This window comes from Erithacus rubecula, assembly GCF_903797595.1.
Source record: "Erithacus rubecula genome assembly, chromosome: 14".
In the NCBI taxonomy this organism is placed as follows: domain Eukaryota; kingdom Metazoa; phylum Chordata; class Aves; order Passeriformes; family Muscicapidae; genus Erithacus; species Erithacus rubecula.
The window spans coordinates 4705917-4726576 of NC_136666.1; the positions used below are offsets into that span (position 1 = coordinate 4705917).

Sequence of the window (20660 nt, forward strand, 5' to 3'; positions counted from 1 at the left end):
CTGACTGAGCCACGGGCAAAGACTCTTTGTAGTGCAACACACGAAGTATTACACAGTCCAGATGTAGCTCTTAACAATGACAACCAAATTCTCACTGGAGGGATAGTTTTGCATGGCATAATTCACTGCAAGTGAAAACTATGCGAGCCAAGAGAAAGATATAATCTAATTATTTCTGGTTTCTCAGGGCTGAAGGTGAGAGGGAAATTTAAAAGCAAACAAAGCTGCATTGCTCAATATGGAATGCTGCAATATAAAGAAGTGAAAATTAAGGCCCTGCACAAAACATGTCAATTTTCGATAGATATGGCACTAACATATACTAATATTTCTGACAAGCCAAGAATGTCAGATTTCTAAGCACAATATGAATCACATTAGAATTAAGAACAGCTGAGCCTGCACAACAGATTATACAAGTATTTATGAAGAACAGGAAATACTCAAAGCCAGCAAGTTCAGCTGTATACCAATATAACTAATAACTGTTATGCTCCATGTATCTGGTAAAAAGCCACTTTATTGACAAGACAAATACAAAATACTGGAAAAATATCGAACATCCAGACAAAATATAGGGGGCATTAAAAATGCCCTTTTAAACAAGGAGTCTACTCTCATTAAAAGTTGCTCTGTTATCAAGACTGAAGGAAGATCAATGAAACATGAAAGCAATTTAAGTTGAGCAAAGTTCTTTGCTCAAAATTGCAGATTTCAAAAATTCTGGCAAAATGGCTTGAGGAGAAAAATAATCAGTGTACCCAAGCTCGGGAAGAAGAAAACACAAACCACAAGATTCAATTTGCAGCAAAGATGATCTGAAGCTATTTACCAGATAAGATTGAAACTGCCCCTATCTGGACACCTTTCAAAGAACTCTTATTTGGAATCATTAAAGTGTTTTCTACTATTCACTGAAAACAGCTGATGAGACTCCTAAAACAGCCCCTTAATTTAATTTACTTGGACATGAACAAATTAAAAGCAGAGTTACAGGATATACTACTAATAATGCAGATATGTCACTGTAACATTTTTTGTGCCCTTAATCAGTTTGATACATTAAAATGATAACTGGTTGTGATGTAAAAGAACTTTGCTAAGTGTTAGAGCCTTAAAAAAAATATAAGATAAATCAGTGATCTGGAATGAAACACTGGAATTGAAGTCAATGAAATGGAGGGTAAGATATTTTGGTTTTATGTAAAAAAGTGTTGAGTCTTTAGCCAATGAGAATTCATCTCATTCCACCCCTGCCATAGGCAGGGACACGTTCCACTACCCCAGGCTGCTCCAAGGCATCCAGCCTGGCTTTGAGCACCTCCAAGGACATGGCACCAAACACAAACACAGCAGAGCTCAAGGTGCTCAGGGAACCAGAAGAGGCCTGGGTTAATTTTCTCAGGTGGATTACAGATAAGTAGGGACAAAAAAGCCTCATGAGCTTCAGTCATTTTTTCACAAGAGCAGGAGACATCAGGACTGGACTCCATCCAGCTGGGAACCTGCTTTGAATGACCTTTTGGGGTCAGCCTCAGAGATTGTGTAACAGTTCTGTTATTTTCTCTCTCAATTTTAAAAGGTGGGAATGTGAGTACAAATCCCCATCCTTAATTGCTTTGCCTGGTTCAGAGTGGGAACTTTTAATTCAAGTCTTCCACTCATCAGGAGGGTGCCTGAACCACCAGAAAACACTGATTTTTTTCTGGCTCACTAGCCATTAAACAACTCACACAAAGTTGAAAAGGAACAGACTCAAATACTCACACAGATTATTTTATATTAAGGACGTTCAAACTTCTAAGCCCAACAACCCACATACCAAACATTTCTGTAAGATCAAAAGGCACATTTTCTGCTCTCTCCCTCACACAATCCCACACACATCTAAACCTCATCTTCTTACCAAACATCCTGGGCACTTTATTTTCAGACTGACTGCTCTCTAAAAATTATTTGGTTTTGCTTCCTAGCAGCTATATTAAAACCCATTATGAGATGAGCAATATCCAAGAGAGACAGAGGATGGATCTCAAGTTGGGCTGCTCGAGACAGACACAGCTTGGAAGTAATTTTCAGTATCCCACATCCTGCAGTTGGGTACTCTGAGGTTTGAAAATCAAGCATTAGACTAAGCAGAATCTAAATTTCTATTCCTCCATGCAAATGCTATAGACAGGTAGGAACAGATAAGAACCTAAAAATCCCTCTTGTATTGGCTTGAAGGTTGACAAGACATTGACAGCAACTTTTTCCAGCATCACCTTTCACTTATCATGGACAAGGGCAGATGTGAGAGTTCCAGAACCACAACATCCATATTCAAACTCACCCCCTGTATTTTAAACACACTGTGAATGCAGACTGCAAGCAATCACACACTCAGCAAAGAACATAACCTGCTGTTATGGTAATGCATATAAAATTTAATCTCTAATGGCTTTAAAATTAATTAAGTCCTCAAAATAAAATGAGTTTACATTTCATTGCCTATCTACTTCAATCTGCTCTATTAGAGAATAAGCAGACCTGTTAAGTTTCTCAAGATATGGAATGGAACATCCAACTGAAATATCTAATCAACTGTAGACTAGACATCAGAGTTTAAGTAACTCTAGCAAAACAGGCAATGTTTTCAGGAGAAAAATAAAATTGTCTGCTGGCTGCTTATAAAGTTGGCTTGAACTACAGAAACCCTCCTAGTGTTCCTTCACAAAGTGTTTCACAAATACCTTCCAAAAATACTCTCCTCATTAGGCCATAAAACAAGGAGCAAGACTGCAAGCTGACCATCCAAAGCAATTATTTGCTCTTTCACACCAGATTAAATGTTGAGTAACCATCACCTTCAGTGGAGTTACAATGGTCCAAGTCAGAAATGAGGACAGAATTTAGTAGAACATTTCCATTAACTTCCAGTTACTTGTGACAGAACAGGAGATGATCTATTTGGAGTCTATTAAGGCTACAAATAAACTCTATTTTTGCAAGTCAGAACAGAAGAGTTATGGCCAATTTTGTGGTCTTTAAGAAAGAATAGATGATTTTGTTGTAGTTACTTACAGACCTAAATTTTCTCCTACAAGTATTTACTCTGGTATAACCTTCTGCCTATAAGCTTCTTTTCATTCACCTTTCTCATTCCTTTTAGGACTATTCAATGGATGCTGAAGGGTCTGTAAAATCACTGCAACAGATCAAGCCAAAAGTGGGGGAAATACAGACCCTGTAGCACCCACCACTCTCAAAGCCACTTGTTTTAAGTGTACAGCAACTCTACCACATGAGAAACCTGCAAGTCTGAAGAAGGTTCAGAAATGCTTCCAGACCCTATACAAGCACCTCTGGAGATGGTCAAACATCCTTCTTGCAAACATGACAACATCCAGAACTTACCTGGGACCTCACAAACAGCAGCTAGCAGCACTAGAGCCCAGATGTGGAGGAAACAGCTGGAGCTCTGACTTCTTCACAGACAGCTGGAGACTTCCCAATAAAAGTCAGCACAGCTTTCGATCCCAGTGTTTGCTGTTCCAGCTGCACGTTGTGGTTCTCTGGGGAATGCACTGCCTGAAGAACTCCTGGTAGCATGGTTTCATAAAGCAGTGTATATACCTGCTTTGCTTCTTATTTTCCTGGGATTAAATCACATGCTGAGCTTTACTGTGGCTAATAAGTCAAGGACTAGCATCCTACAGCAGAGACTCGGTGTGCTGTGATAAAGGAAAAACCAAACTTTAGCCTATTCCAGTTTCCAAGAACAGGATAAAACCTCTGAGATGGTGGTAGCCCCAACCAAAGCAGAGGGGAGTCTTGAGCAAAGAGAATTTAAATGCTTCACTCCAGCCTGTCTGGGAAAAGACACAGCAGAGCTTGTTCTTTGCTCTGATAATTTTTCTTCCAAAGGTTCTAATTTTTTGTTACTCACTGTGGTAAAAAAACCCCATGTTTTGCCATATAAAGTAACTACACTTCTCTATCACCCACTTCTACCAATATATATAAAGATTGTATATCCTAAACACATCATTTGTCAACAGCTTGTAAATCAGGTTTTTCCAAGTAGTAAGATTAGCCATTAATTGTTTTAAACTTCACAAGTGAACACTCAAACAGGAAATATGATACATAAACAGGAACAAAGTCTTTAGCACAGCATTCAGTAAAGTCCAGCCAAAGCCTGGCCAGTTTGCTAGAATCCATCAGCAGCATCTCTGAACACAACTGCTGCTTGAACAGTGAATGTTCTCCCAGTGATGTTTGTGCAGTTTGCTACTGAGCAAGGGAAACAGCATTTTTTCCCCCTACTACCCTTTTGCAGTAATGTTTTGAAATGTAGTCTCTTTCCTCTCCAAATTTTTTAAAGTCCAAAACCTTACTGCAACTTCTGGTTGTACATTTTTCTCATAACTGAACCCCAATGTTCCAGTTTCTATTTGTGTCAGGAATATTCACATGCACTCCCTTTATTAGCAGTAGTAAATAGACCCTAAAATGCAGCCTCTGTTTGGCCATTTTTGTATCTTAGTGCATGAGCTTGAGGAGAAAAGCTGAACCTCTCAGAAAACCCTGAAGTGGCTGTGCTGGAATCTGAGCAGGGAAAACCCAATCACTCCCAGTTTAGGACCCTTTTGTTCCCCCCTCCAAAGCCCAGTTCTAGAGTGAGTTTTGTTTTAATGTGAGGGTGCCCAGAGAAGCTGTGGCTGCTCCTGGATCCCCCCAGTGTCCAAGGCCAGGTTGGATGGGGCTGGGAGCACCCTGGGATTGTGGAAGATGTCCCTGCCCATGGCAGGGTAGGACTGGATGAGCTTTAAGGTCCCTTCTACCCCAAACTATTCTATGAGGGTTTTGTCCCTTATTTACTGGTAAAAAATCAGATTACAACTCATGAGACATCTGAACTCCCATTTGTGGGGGCATTTTGAGTCCCAAATGCATTACAGAATCCTGTACCCCAGACAAGGGAAGAAGAGTAGAAGAGACAGACAAACATTGAGAGAAAATGTGTAAAGTGGTATTATGTTATTAAAACATTACATTAGAAAGAAACAGAACATAAACCAAAAATAGGTTTTAACCAAGTTTAACTTTTTTCTTTTTCTTTTTTTTTTTTCTTCTTTTTTTTTTTTTTTAAATTCAAATTGACCCAAAGCAAAAAGTTACATTGCAAAGGAAGAACAAAATACATGATGGTATTGGTAACACAGCATTGCATGGAAGCTGCACTTGTGGGCAGGTTTTTTCCTCCAAACCAGCCCATCTTGGTAAAGATGTCACATCTTTTCTTTTGCCTCTGGGTATTTATCTGAAGAGTTTGTCCAGATGTGTTCTCCTATGATTGCCAACCAGAGCCAGAAAACCGAATTTTCCACGCTATTCCAAGGAAGTCAGAGTTATTCCAAGCATGAGTGATTGTGATTTAAAAAAAAAAAAAAAAAAAAAAAAAAGAAAACAAACCCAAAACAAAAACCCACTCAAGCATTTCAAACTAACAAGTATTGTCTATAATGTAAATAGTTTAGAAATATGGTAATTAAATAATCTAAAAAACACTCTTACTCTGCTGTACATTTATAAACATAAATATTTACAAAAACTTTCTGCTTTGTTTTAAAGGATGAGGTTTGCAGTTTGTTAATGATCAGAGTCTTTTACTCATATTGATTCTTTGGTGTGTTTGCCAATTTTTTAAGGTTTATTAAAAGTGTTCAACTGTGAATTTTAAGGTAACGGAACGAGGCTACATCACAAGTCTCTATTATGCACTTCTCCTTCCACATTCTAGACCAAATGAAAAACAAAGGTCAGTTTATTCTTCAAAGTATTTGTGCAGAATATTGAAAAAAAAAAAAAAAAAAAAAAAAAGACCAAATTCCCCCTTATTGAAATTTGGGTAGGATTATCAATGAATAATCCTACTTTATCTGCACTTGAGCACAAGGATAACCAGAGATAGTGCACAGGATTATCAGGAAGTTCAGACCCTCATGTGCTGTAGTGCTTTCCAAGAATTAAGGTGAGAAACCAGCTACAAGAGATGGCTTAGCATTGCCAAAAAGGCTGAGGGCTTCCCTCCACCCTGGGGGTAGGAGAGGATGAAAATTAATTTAAAAGAAAGGCTTTTTACTGGCCTGAAACGTATATGTGTTCCCTTTTAGATGTCAGTTACTTAAAGAAATAACCAAAAAACAAACCTCAAACAATAAATAATGGAATTACACATTTCTTCATTAAATAGTATTCTTGTTACCAACAAAGTCTTCCATAATTTTCTTCAGTCACAGCAACAGACAGAACAAATAATTTGCCTTAATATAGATTGCAACTAAAATATACTCTAGATTACCTTAGAAAATATTACTGTAAAAATTCATTGGGGAAGGACATTGGTTCAGACCAACTTACAAGTGTAGTGAACAATACTAAGTCTGGTTTTGCTTTTTTTTTAAAGAAAACAGTTTTAAGATCCTGATTTCATGTCAGAAAACAGAAGATTGGTGTTCAAACCTGCCAGTCTGCCCTGTCCCAGCACCAGAGAGCTCAAAGATTGGAATGGCTGATCTTCCCTCCACAGGGCCCCACAGCTTGGCCCTACTCCACAGATACAACCAGGAGGAAGCACTACAAGCTCTACAACCCAGTGCAGGGTGTTAGGCTGGACTTGCTCACTCACACTGAATGAACTTTAGGTCACTGCTCCAGCAGCTGGACTTGAACTGGTACAAGCTGGAGATAAAAAGGTTCAGCACCCCATTCCCAACCCTCTGAGCCATGAATCTCCAAAATCCCTTATTGTTTGGGAACCTGATGCAATGCCAGGCACAATAGGGACAGATAATCCTCCTTGCTTGCCCATGGTTCTGGTGCATCCATTAGCAGTGACAAGGTTCATTCTCAGGGAGCTGCAGTCCAGGCTTATCAAATATTAAAAGGAACTAGCAGAGTTAAATAATTTGAGTTAACCTGCCTTACCTTGCTTTTCCTATTTTTAATACTAAGTATTTTGAAAGTGACAGTGTGAAACTTAAAATCCATCATCATTCCTTCCATCTCCCACTTCAGTTGGTGCAATTGGTACAAAAGCATTCCTACTATCAGAGGGGCTCTTTTGGAACCAGGCAGATGCCAAAATAAAAGTAGACAACACTAGCAAGAATCTTATGCTGAGTCTGTAATGCCTTGAAAGTAAAGAGAGGGAAACAACTGCACATTTTGGACCAATCTTTTGATCAAGAAATTCATTTTTTCCTACGATCAGAAACAAAACTCTGCAACAGATCTTTTAATATCTGGTTGGAAAGACACATTCAGCAGCCAGATTTCAGCACTCCTCTCAGTTTCTGCTTTCAAATTGCAAAATTTGGATTTCCAATGTCAGTGGGGTTTTTCTTCTTAGTTATTAACTTATGTGCACTTCCCACTCTTTAACCTGAAAAAAACTGAATTTCAGAGCAATCAAAACAGCCCCTGCCCCCCACACTGCTTTTTAAACAAAATGGTTTGGCCAATTGACTTTTTTTTTTTACGTGGACACAATTTGGCTGAGAACCCGTAGATAAAATCATAACTGAAAGTGAAATAAAGCAGGTTATACATTCATGAAATTCAGGGAGTAATAATAAACAGCAACTGCTGCATCATTGCTGTAATGTCATACCAACACTACAGTGAGGCAGCAGCTCCTGCTCTCACAAATAATGCACTGAGCCTAAATGAGGAACAGTGGGGGAAATCACACATCAAGGGAAAATACATCAGAGATTATTGCACAGGAGGCACTGTATGAGCAACAGAATACATTGGTTTCAAAAAATCTAAATTTGATTCCTCTTAATGTAAAAAATACTGAGGCTTTGCCTCTTAGTCACCCTAAGACATCCTCTCTGTAGTGTACTGTCACTGGTAAAAACAGACTTACAAACAGCCCGTTCAACAGGGAATGTTGGGAAAGAGGGCTTGAATTTTCTGGGCATCCTGACTACAGTAATTAGGAAAAGAAATATACAAAAAAAAAAAAAAAATCAACCCAAAAAAACCCAACCAAACCAAAAAAACAATGTATAGACTCCTCAAATTGAACAGGGTAACTGCATTTTTTTTCCTCAATTTCCAATTCTATTCATACAGTACCCAAGGACATGTTGATTATCCCCTCTTCCCTCTGTCCTGCAAAAACAAACACCTGGCAGAGACAGGGGTCCTAACAAGCAGGGCTCTGGAGATCTATCTGTATCCTTTTGAAGGACTGGTGCCTTGATTTCCAAACTTTTATGCTTTTGCATCATTGCTCAGCATGCCAACTCCAACCACTTCCCTCGAGGGGCTGCCTTCCATCTCCCCAGCAAGTCTGCACACGTAATGTGAAAACAAACAGAAAACCAACAGCAATTCTGAAAATGCAATATTGTATAGAAAGCTTGGACCTTGTAAACCTGGACCAAGAAACCAAAAATTAAGACCTTCTAGCGTGTGGTATAAAAAACCCAAGGAAGTGTATACCTGCCTTCTGACTTCACAGAAAAATCAGAATTTGCATAGGATATACTTTGTGCAAGGCAACAAGCCTCTTCAGTATCTGGAATAGAACTAAACTTGCTCAGAGTTCCTCTCTTCATGGACATCAGATATCATCAAATTTGTGTTTTAAGTAGTCTTTCATGACCTTGGCAATGGGTAGCTCATCAAGCAGTTTGAGGTTCTGAAGGCCTATACACTGACGGATTTTAATTCGGCATAGATCTTGCAAGTTTCTGGGCTGTCCTGAAAAGACAAAAGGAACACATAAAAATAAAATGATCACATTTTAAACATATTTTAAGACATCATTTACTCTGCAAAATGACAGGAGGTTTGCTGTTTCCTAAGAGGGAGAGGGAAGGGAAAAATTACAAGAGAATTACAAGTTAATACCTTTTTAATGAACTCAATGAAATCAAGGGATGAATCCTAAAAACATTTGTACATGCACATAATTTTACTGATGCCAGTGTAAACTGATTTCACCCATGTGAGTATTCCCACCAGATGGCAACATATACTTAAGCATTACAGAACAGCAGAACTCCACCATTTAATTTTTGTGGATTTTTTTTCCTATCCTTGGGGTAAAACCCCTCAGTCTTGCTTTGCTTTCAAACAATGAGACAGAGATTTTAAGTTCAGCTGTAACAGGGTTAGGAAGTTTCCTTAGTGAGTATTTATAGAAGTTATTCCAGGATCCTGTGGCAGAGTTAAAGATTGGGGTTTTCTTTCCCTTCTAATGAAAAGATAAAGCCTCAGGCTTTGGATGAAGCCAAATCCTTGTCAAATAGAAAGGGATGAAAATGTGAATTAACCACTGTCCACAGAGGAAAAGCTTTACTGACATCACACAAACTTCAGCCTTCCTGGCAAGGATTTTCCAAAATAATCAATTCTCTTTCAAGCTCATTCTTACTAGGAAACTACTCAAAATCAAACACCTTGAGAAACAGCTGGGGTTTGGTCCCTCCATCCAAAATAATCTCAGAGAATTTAATCAAGTCTTGTATCTGAATGCACCCAGCAATGGATCCCAAGGAAGAAAGAAAGAGAAAAAGAGCAGAACAACAGACATTGAGAAATTCTGCCCCAATAAACCCTTCTGGCTTTCAGCACTGGTGCCTTTGGGCCTTCCTAACCCAGAGATTGCACACAGATCTATGTCTTTAATAGCTGTGAATAGCTTGCCCTTTGTAAATCTGTCTAGTGTTTTTTGAACCCATTCATACTTTCAGTATCCAAAACATCCTGTGGCAACAAATTTCACAATATAATTAGGCGTTGGCTGGAAAACTACAAAGTAATTTTATTTATTTTAGATCTGCTTCCTGATGGCTTTGTTGCATGCCTGCCATTCTTTGAGTTACAAGGAAAATAATGAATAATTGTTCCCACGCCAGTCATGATTTTACATACCTTTATATAAACCTCCATCCTCCACTCCTGCTCAGTACCTCTCCCCAAAGCTGAAAACTCCAGCTAATAACCCCCAACATGGGAACCACTCCAAACCTCTGAACAAACTGCCTGCCTTTGTGCTTTTTCCTCATTCTGCTACAGCTTTTTTGGAGTTATTCCAGTAACACATCAAAGCTGTGCTAATCAATATTTTGATCATCGACTTAACTGTGTAAGCCTCTTTTTCTTTATTTTTCTTTTCCTCCAAGCCAAGACTTGGTTATGGGACCTGATGACTGTCAAATTCAAAATACTCTGCACCCTGAACAATGTAGGTGCTTCTGTTGGTATCTATAGAATTGAGCTGACAGACAGGTAGGCATTTTTAGACACTGGGATTTATCTTAAGCACTAAAATTATCCAGGGCAAGCCAGCAGAAGTAATGCATGAAAATAGTTTCAGTCTGCTTTTAAAGAAATTAGGTTTGAAACTAAAAAAACATGAAAATTTGAGTTCCCTTTATGTAAGCTGAAAATACATTTATTATACTTATCACCATCTAAATGTCAACTTATTTTTAGTTAAATCCTTCAGCCATTACTTAGAACACAGACCAATGGTTACTTTGTCCACCAGTGGTTTCTTCCTGGCAATTTTTTTTCCACCTGAAGGAAATAATTTAGGCAACTGAGACAACAGCATTTCAGAGAAAGCAAAGTTATTTTGGTAAGAAACCAAGCAATCTTAATGGTGATAATGAAATAGTTCTGATGCTTTAAAACTGGGTTCAGAAAGGATGCACTGCTTCAAAAGTTCACTGCAAATAGCATTAGAAATGATAGAGGTCTTTGTGTATTTTCTGTAGCAGAGTACACAATAAATCAGTTATGAGACACTGATTTCTGGTTTCAGAAATAAATGCCTTTTAATTAACATCCTATGTGGTTTTTGAGAACATAAAGGAACAGACAACTGAAAATACCCAGAAGAAATTGGTCATCAGTTCATTCAAAAAGACCCGATTATCAAATGTATGACATTTTCCCCTGATAAGCCTAAAAAATATTTCCTGGGAATGTGTTAACAATGGACATTTCCAGTGTTAAGCACCAGTTGCTACATCTAGTGGCTGCTGGTGTCTTAGGTCACGCCTTGCAAATTCCAGGGTTATTAATGCATTTGTGATTTATTAGAAACGGTGTCTGGAACACTTACTCATTCTTGGTTGCATCTGAATGAAAAAGAAAAAAAATAAAGGATTACGGACCGATGTCAGTGAACCTTAGTTTGGCAAATGAAAAATGTTATTAGTAACTTGGCAAAGTAAGACAAGTTAAATGATGAATAAAGTTCTCTTTAGAAACAATTAGGAAGTAGCAACTTTGGTTACATCCTGCATCACAAGTTTGGGAAGTTACTTAGGCAAATAAGCTGGAAAGGAAGAGAATTAAAAGAGAAAGAAACAAAAAACCCACAAACATGAAAGGCACGCTTGGCCTAATTACCACTATCATGCAAAACAGCCACATAAAACTACTGATCACCTTAAAAACATCCAGCACATCCCTGAAGGGCCACCTTGCTGCTGTTATTCTGGATTTGCTCATGTGTTCACCAAATCATTATATACTGCAGTCAATTTATTTTGTAAGCTTTAAAGCAATAATCAAATAAATTGGAAGTATTAATTACAGGAAAAAGATGCAGAGTTCATCTTTTGCCTTTCAGAGCTTGTGTTCTCTGCTAGAAGGGAAAGCAGAAATCCTCACCAATGCAATTCTTGTGTACAGTGTCCCAAACCTGACAGAAAAGCTTCTTCTAAACAGAAGAAATTTAAAGCATGAGCTTAAAGAATAGAGAGGAATTGCTTTTTGAGTTTTTTTAATCTAGATGCAGCAGACTTCAGTACGTATAAAATATAAGCATTTTCCTAAATCAGGTCTTCAGCTGGTAACAAATTAAGTTTCTGAGCTTTCCCCCGCTTAAATAATTTTTTTACTTGAATAATGAAATGATCCTTTTAAATTATTATTAAAAGATTAGCCTTTCCTGGTAAAGGAAAATAAAACGTGTTTTAACAGCAAGAAATTATTACAATTAATCTAAATTTCCACTCAAAACTCCATTCCTTTTCTTTTTGCAGTTCCAAGATTTTTCTGGTATGATATCTGAGAGTTTGCTGTTCTACCCTAGAGGCAGACAAAACTTCCATTTAGGATGTGCTACCTGGCCAAAGATCTGTGTCACTGTTAAAACTCTCTGTGTTTCTACCTGTGCCTTCCCTCTGCAGACAATGCTCCCCAAGAAATAAAACACTAACTCACCCACTAAGTCCATATTTAAGGACCATAAATTAAGGCATATTTGTGATGCCTCTGACACTACTGGGTTTTGGGGACTTTCATCCAGTACTGCAAAGCTGGAAAAGGGGAATCCCTACCCATTTCTTCCACTGCAGATACAGAACAAAAAACTACATGTAAAATTACCATGCAAAAATCATGAATTGACCTTTCTGTTACCCAAGAGTAAACACGGGAATAACTGAAATTAATACATTGTAGGCTGCAAGAAGATCCCCTCTGATGTATTGTTCTAACTACTAAAAGAAAAGTACTTTTAAAGCAAACAATCAGTGTCATTGGTTTGAAGTGGACAGGCTGTTTCTGAAGAAATTCAAAAAATGAAAAATAACCTCAGTGACATATTTCAGAAGCCGCCCACAGTTTTCTCTACAATATTAATGCATCTCTCTAAAAAACCTTAGAGTGGTATTTCTCAAACTGAGCCTCTGCCTCTCCTGGGAGTTCTCAAAGGCTGAAAACAGTAGCAAGAAACCATTTGGTAATTTCTTTTTAGCTACAAAGGGAACTTAAAAATAAAAATCTTCTGAAACATTTTACAAAGTATGTTGAAATCAGGCTGATGTATGCTGGCAACAGCTCAGTTCCTCTAGAATATCAGGAAAAGTATTTATTTTTGCAGCAAACCCTTAAATCCATCCCTTATATCACAGCAGTACATGAATGCAGCTACTGCCAGCAATTAAACTGAGTTCTGAATTTACTGGCTTTTTTAAGGGGGGGAAATGAAAAAGATAATTGAACTGATCAACTGGAAGCTCCCACTCATCAGCCATAAAACACACTGGGGAGGAAGCACAGAAATGGGATCATAGGGAAAGGCTGGGATCACCTAGGAAGTGACCGAGGCTGAGGCGAGCGGGAATTCGGCTGCTCAGTGCAATGAAATTTAGGAAATGCTTGTGCTCTGTAAAAAAACAACAGCAGAATAACTGGAGAGGATAGCTGGTTTTCCAGCATTCAAAACATCAGAAAAAGCTAATATCAAAAATCTACAGGTCTAAAATATTACTATCAGACATGCAGGGATGAGTGCAGAATTACAGTGTTCATTAAGAGAGTGACAAAATCCCTCCAGCTCAACAGGACACGGAGAGCTTTTTAACTGGATATCACATAAGTTATTTTAAAAGTTCCAATTTAATTTTGTGTTCAGTATGCTTCTGCTAGAATGTCTAAGCCTGACATATGTTTTCATTGGTCTCTGAAAAATAATTCCCCACAATAAGTTTTAGATGTCTATTAAATTTCAGTCTATCTGGCACAGAAATTATGTTCTATTTTGGACTAAAAATTCCTATATATGAAAAAGCAGAATGTCAGTAAGGCTCAATGCTATACTTAACAGGTGTATTAAGTAATGAAATTAAGATTTGAATATGCCTGCAAAGGTATTTAAAAAAAAAAAAAAAGAAAGTACATCATCTCACTGAAATTGCTATGGAAATACAGCTAAGAATTTCAACATCATAATGTTTATCTATTTTTAGAAGAGAGTAAATAAAGTGCTCTGAAAATCAAGACAGGCTTAAGATGCATTGTTATGCTATTTTAAAATTATTTTTGCAGAGTACAGCATAGGTGTACAAATGGGAGAAGAGCACAGCTGTACCTTAAAGGCCACATACAAAAATATGTCTTTAATTTTTTTTTTTTTTTTTACAAAGGCTTCCTAAAAAATTCTTTCGAAGTAAATAACTATATATAGCTACACAATATGATTCAACTACTTAATACAGTCAACTGTAGAGTGGAAAATTATAAAATAATCCCTTTATCCAAGTTCCCTGTGTAACTGGATGACAAAGCAGACCTTGATCATTACTGCAAGATTTCCAGCAGTAAAGCCTGAGACTCCAATAAAGATCTTCTGCTATTACAAACTTGAAAATACCATTTCCTTTGGAATTATCCATGAAATAAAAAAATGTAGAAATCTACTTAATTCTCTGTGACTTTTCTGTATTCATAAAAGTTAAAACTATGTGGAGAGAAACTTTTTAAAATCTTCCAGTTAAAAAAAAATTGTAGTGAAAAGTTATCTTGATTTAGCCAAGGGATAGAGACAAAGGATATATAAGTATTTCCTTAACAGAACTTCTGTCTCAGTTATCCTGCACAATTACAGTGCTATATAGATTTAAACACAAAATTACACTATCTAGTCAAAACCAAAGATCTGCCCTTTGAAAATTAAGGAAAAAAATAAAAAATAAAAAGGAATGCAGCTGAAACATTTGTAGTTAAATTCACTGGGTAACCTTTAGATGTTGTACCAGAACTGAACTGAGTTCTTGGATACCTGTTGCCACACCAGCCACATTACACTGCTCTGGGCAGATCATTTCCTGAGCTCTGCATCCACACAGTGGAGGGGGAATTTTGGGGGCTTTTTTAAAATTCCCTTCTTTAAAGATCCTAATTGAACTTTCTAGTAGCCTGAAGTTTATTTAAGCCCTTATGTATTTTTCCAACACTTGCATTTTTCCTACCTCCCACATTTATATTATAAGTTTTAATATTCCCAAATCCCATTCAACTTCTAAATAAATAATTTCATCCATGGCTGTGATTGCACACTAATTTTATAAATATATACACTACCAATAAAAGTCTCTATGTATCTCTATCTTCATATATCTCATATACACACAACTCTATTTTAATTTGCATTAATGCATTCCAAGCTTAACACATTAACACTCCTGAAGAGGCAGGTTCAGACAGTGTGAAAATTGAAACATTTATACTGCTCCAAACCAACTCTTTATCAAATGATCTTAGGTACTGTGGTGACTGCCAATGAAAGTTTTTTTCAACAGGAAAGTGTAACACAGAGAAGGAAGGTGATTAATAAAATCATTGAGAAGTTTTCATCTTCAGTATTTTTTTTCCCAGGGACACTTTTTTTTTTTTTCCTATTGCAAAAGAGAGAAAAAAAAAATCAACAGCAGACTTATAGTCAAAAACTCTGCTGTTCCTAACTTGCAGCTTTGTGCTTAAATACTGAAACACAACTATAGAATAACTTCCTCTTGGAATTATTCTAGGAGCAAAGGAATCTCTACCTGTAACCAGGAAGAATATCAGACCTTCAGGGTTAAACCCCAAAATCCAATATCTTCTTGCAGACTCTCAGGGCCAATACTGAGTATTTCTGAGAGCTTGGTTTCTTGCCTGCAATTCCCAACCGGGGACCTGGGCTAAAGGCTGCCATTATTACCGATTACAATACCTACCAAAACAAAAAGAAATTCACAAATGATGCTTTCTGAGAAACTGAAACTGTACAAATACGTTTTCCAAGTATTAAAAAAAATAGCTACTGACATAGAATACTAAATAGTATCCCATTCATATGCAGCATCCAACTGCTTTCACTTGAAGACACAGATCGGTTTGATAACTTTGATAATTTATATCTATTAATCTTTAGCCTTAAAATGTTAATCTACTGTAAAAACAAAAACTATTTCCTGTTTTACTATCAAATATACTCTTCAAAATTTCAGATGCAGATATAAAACTTACAGCTATGCATTTCTATATAAAGCATGCAGTATAAGGTTCAAATAAACTGAAATTCCTGTTAAGCTCCACGAACAAGGCACTGTTGCCAACCTCAGAAGAGCGTCAGGAAGAATTTCCAATAGAAGAATTGTCCAAAAAGTTTGTAACTTTTTTTTCTAGAAAATACATATTGCAGTAGACTCACAAACAAGATTCTTTCCCGAAGTGCTCCAGCACAAGATCTCAACAATTCCCTTCGCAGTCAGACTTAACTGGGAGCTCCACTACCAAAATGCCAGCTTGCTTTTTATCCATCTCATCTTTTATACAGCATCTTATTAAAGTAATTATTCATAAAAAGCAGGGAAGACAGTGTTTGGATATTTACAAAAAGGGCAGCAGAGTTTGTTTACAGTGGTTTGTAAACATACATTGATAATTATTGATAATTATTTTGCTCAGAGCTGAAGTGTTTTTGTCAGCACTGCTTTCCCAGTTCTCCCTCCAACAGCACAAAACTGGGATAGTTCCAACACTGTTACACTGGCCACAAAATAAAGCTACCTTTTTCTTGCAGTAGAATTTACTTCTCACTTAACATTAAACCCTTAAGGTATAGAATCTGCAAGCTGAAAGTCACAGTACCTGTTTCCATTGGTCTTTAGACACTCAGGAAACACGGGAGCAGCCTAAGCTTTCATGCTTACTGATACATCTTAAGACTGAAAAACTGTAAATCTGAATATTATATCATATCGTAAAATCCCTTACACTGCAACTATATAGTGAGAGGCTTCCAAAAAGGAAACCAGAAAGAAATGTGTTTGAATGAGAAGGGGCAGGCAAATTAAACCAAAATTGCTTAATTGTTTGTATTTCTTATTATCAACTTCCACCTTTCCAACAATTCTCTTTCAATTTCAAATATGAACAAAAACACCACCACAAATCATGTAGAGAAAGAGAAGAAATTCCAAATACTTATTTGTGTCAGCTACTGACAACAGATCTCAGCTGATTCACTTCCAGCCCACACTGCCTTTCAGTTTCTTTACAGAGTATATAGGTTATTTAATCCTCATTTAAAAATTCCCACATTCAAAAATATTAAAGGAGCTATAGGGGACAAGAAAAGGATATATGAAATATCCCATCCTCTGTAGTACAGAGATCATTCTAGTTGGATGATAATTTACCAGGCCATCTTAATATGTTTAAATTGGCAAACTCTGCTAAATGCTTATCAGCAATTCCTAAATGCTTTAGGCAATACTATGACTATGAAACATGAGTACATCATTCCATGTTGAGAGAGGAAAGCTTTCAGTAGATCTAGTACACCAAAAACTGGCAATCAAAAGTAATCCGGATACGAAGAGCCCAATACTTGTTCTAAATATCAGAAGTCACGATGAGTTAAAATCTCTCGTATTTCAAAGACATCAACAAAATCAAATCAAAGCTACACAGCACATGAAACCCCTTCAAGCTGCAAGAATGAACTGTGGCATTTTGTTGTCTGGTTTAGGGGAGGGAAGGAGGGAATGTGGGAGAACACAAAACAGCCAAAGCTCTTTTCTGCCCTAGCTACAGCGCAGATGAAAAAGCCATCAACTGCCGAGGATTTGCATGGCAATAAAAAAGCAAAACAAAAGACACTAAAAAACCCCTAAACAAACACAAAACCAAACTCAAAAACCTTACGTGCTAAGGCCAGAAATAAAATGAGATTTTACAGTTCACTCTTTTAAAATGAATGCTTCCCGTAGATATTTAAACAAAACTAAGTTAAATGAAGTACAGTTAACATTAGCACCTTTGCCATGTAAGAGATTCCCAGTACCACAATCCCTTCACCTTCCCAGAAATTTTCTAGTGCATTTAAATAGCATCAAGGGGCAGAGAGGAAGCTTTTTTTTTTTTTTCTGGGGCTAAATTCAAGAAGGCTTTTAGAGGACATTGTGTCCTGTGATTAACTTCTCTTACATACATACTTGTCACTTCTTGTAAGAAATCCAGACAGGGTCGGCTACTTCCAGAAATACTTATTGAAACAGCCAGTGGGGTCTGTCCTTCATAGTTCCTTGTGTTAGTGTCTGCTCCGTAATTATACAACATTTGTGCACAAAGCACATCATCTCTAAGAGCAGACAAGTGCAAGGGTGTCTGTCCATCTTCCAAGCGCCCCAAGTTTGTATCGGCCCCTCTCTGGAGGAACATTCGGCAGTACGAGTGATTGCTTTTGATCACAGCGTATCGTAACAGGAAACCATTCTGAATGTCGATGTTGGCATTGTGGTCCAGGAGGATTTTCACACAGCTTGACCTCTCCCGGATAATGGCCAGCTGGAGTGGTGTAGTACCTTTATCACTGAGCGGATCAACCTCAGCCTTGAACTCCAGGAGGAGCCTGACAAAGGAGTCTCTGCCGTAGTGAGCAGCGACGTGCAGGGGAGTCCAGCCGTCGTTGCTCTTGGCATTAATAATGTCACTTCTGTAGTCAGACTCCAGCATCAGGCGCGCGATCCTCGCCCGGCCGTGCATGGCTGCGTAATGCAGCGCCGTGAAGCCTCCAATTAAGTCCTTCACTGTGGGATCAGCTGAAGTTAAAATAAAATTTTAAAATAATTAGAAGGTGTTACGGTAATCCGGTGCTGGAAAAAAAAAAAAAAAAAACTAATTTAAAAAAAAAAAGTCAAACAGTAATTGCTAGTCTTTCCAGGCATAGCATGACAGGATTTTTTGTACTTCAGACTAATTCTTGCTTTCATTAACATGTTATTTTTAAGACAAAGTTGAAATTGCATTTAAGAAGGAGTTACAAAAAAAATTTTTTCACATACATATGTTTCCATTTGACAAATACTTTTCCACATCTTCCTAGCACTCTTAGGAATTAATTACTAATTACTCAAATCTCTCTGTCCATCCAGTTTTCCCCCAGCTCAACAATATTACATTTCTTTCTCAATGTTCAACTTTTTATTTTCCCTTGTGTTGCTTCTTGGTCTTAAAAAGAAGCATGTGTAGAAACATCTGCTGTCCCAAATTGCGGATGTTTTGTGGTCTGGCAGCATTGTATTGTTTTTAGGGTGTAATGCTGTATTAGGTAAAATGTTTCTCTGTGGTCTGCAGGATTTCCAAAGCATGTAGGGTATATGTTATTTTAGATTATCTTGATAAAGTCTCTTTTCATAGATGATGAATCTGTTTAGAATCTGTTCTGAATTTATAGTTTCACAAAAATTTAAGAATGTAAAAACCCATTTCTGAAAAGAGTCAGATAAACTGCTAGGGCAGAGTACAGGTAATTACAGATTTATTTCCCCTTCACACAGCACAAACACTCAGACTGATTAATTAATTTAAAAATTAAAATAATCCAATCAATTCATCTAATTTCCTCAGGACACCTAACCTTGTTTAGCAAGTGACTAATTAATTACCCAAGGCACGGTGCCATTTCTCAGCTAGAGAACAAGCCAGGCTGTGAGGTTTCTCCTTCCACAATCCAGGGGTGCTGCCATTGGGGACACTAAAAGGTCTAAGTTTGAACACTTCCCAATTTAAGTTAGACACCATCTGCACCAGAAGATCTGCTCTAAGTTCAAAATACAATACTGATTGCAGGCTACCCTGGACTGAACACACCTGAACACACAAGGGTGCAAACAAAACAGGAATAAGCTTCCCAACCCACTGTGATCATATCCAGATAACACCAAGGCAGATATTATGCCAAAATGAAAAGACTGGAAGGAAGAAGTAGAGAATACAGCTGCAAAGATGATCCACAACTTTAAGGATATTTCTAAATGGAAAGAGAAGATTGAGAGGAAGAAAACAAATGAACTAACAAAAAAAAAATTCAACATACAAGTGAATACAGCCTGGCTACAGAGAAAAAAAGATGTGGAAACTGCCTCTAGTGCAAAGAAAAGAAATAAACATAGAAATAAGGGGTATATTAAGGAAAGTTTAATTCCTTGCTACTAACAGCTTTCCTTATTTCCTGTGAAAAGCAGAAGTTTCAGTGCCCTGAAAAGTCACACTAACCTGAGCTAAAGGAATGAATGAAGCACCCATAGCACAGCAGGAAAATGCAGCCAGTGACTGAATGGGTGATTCCTGACCTGCACTGTGATCATGTCCAAAATGCAGCAAAGAATCAGCACAACCCACACCAAGATAATATTTCAAAGTGATGCTGCTCCCAGGGTCTCTTTCTTCACACTGCTCAGACTATTCTACGTTGACTTCTGAGTGGTGATAAAGAGAATAACAGGCATGAGAACAGACCAAGGGATGATACAATCTGAAGGGCAGAATTGGGGAGGAAAATGGACATAATGGGAAGGAGACAGCAGCAGGAAGAGTCTTCCTCCACCAAAAAAGATTTTTATAAGAAATGTTTGAGTTGTATGTTCTCTCTCCCATACTGCAAAAGGCATTCTGTGCCAAATGAGATGCAGGTTACTGCCACAAGCCTGTTTAATCAGTGCCATTTCCAAATTCAAGTAGATATGGCCCAACTTTTACATATGCACCTATATGCATTTTTATACTGGTTGTTGTAATCCAAACCAAACAATTTCCTTGTAACATAAGGATACCTTTTACCTATAGATTTAAGTACCTTTCCACACGTTCCTTACTCCCAAAATGTCATTGCTTTTGACCACTAAAGAGAACCAAAACATCACTAAGTCACAGAAGTTTCTTAAGAAGGATAGGAAAAAAAGCCTCACAGTTGGGAAACCAAGCAACACAAACAACCAATCTTTCCATAACAAACCCCTCAGAAAAACCTCGTGAAAATATGCTGTAATTCCTATTAAGATTATGGATTTCTAGCGAGCCAACAGTCT

General features: G+C 37.5%; 1 protein-coding gene across 3 annotated transcripts in view; it reads right to left on the minus strand.

Annotated features, from left to right (window-relative positions):
- Positions 1–5067: 5067 nt before the first annotated feature.
- The window catches only part of ASB7 (ankyrin repeat and SOCS box containing 7), a 28935-nt gene continuing 13342 nt past the window's right edge, over positions 5068–20660 (minus strand). The window contains exons 5-7 of one of the 3 annotated variants that reach the window (XR_013775873.1): positions 17787–18392; positions 15351–15517; positions 8632–8760 (exon numbers count right to left, since the gene is read on the minus strand). Coding sequence is in view for 1 of the 3 variants with exons in the window: in XM_079318070.1 (XP_079174196.1) it covers positions 8621–8760; positions 17787–18392 (746 nt within the window). In the remaining 2 variants the exon portion in view is untranslated. Of the gene's footprint in view, positions 8761–9368; positions 11151–15350; positions 15518–17786; positions 18393–20660 lie in introns of those variants that run through there. The other 2 variants (XR_013775874.1, XM_079318070.1) reach the window with 2 other exon arrangements.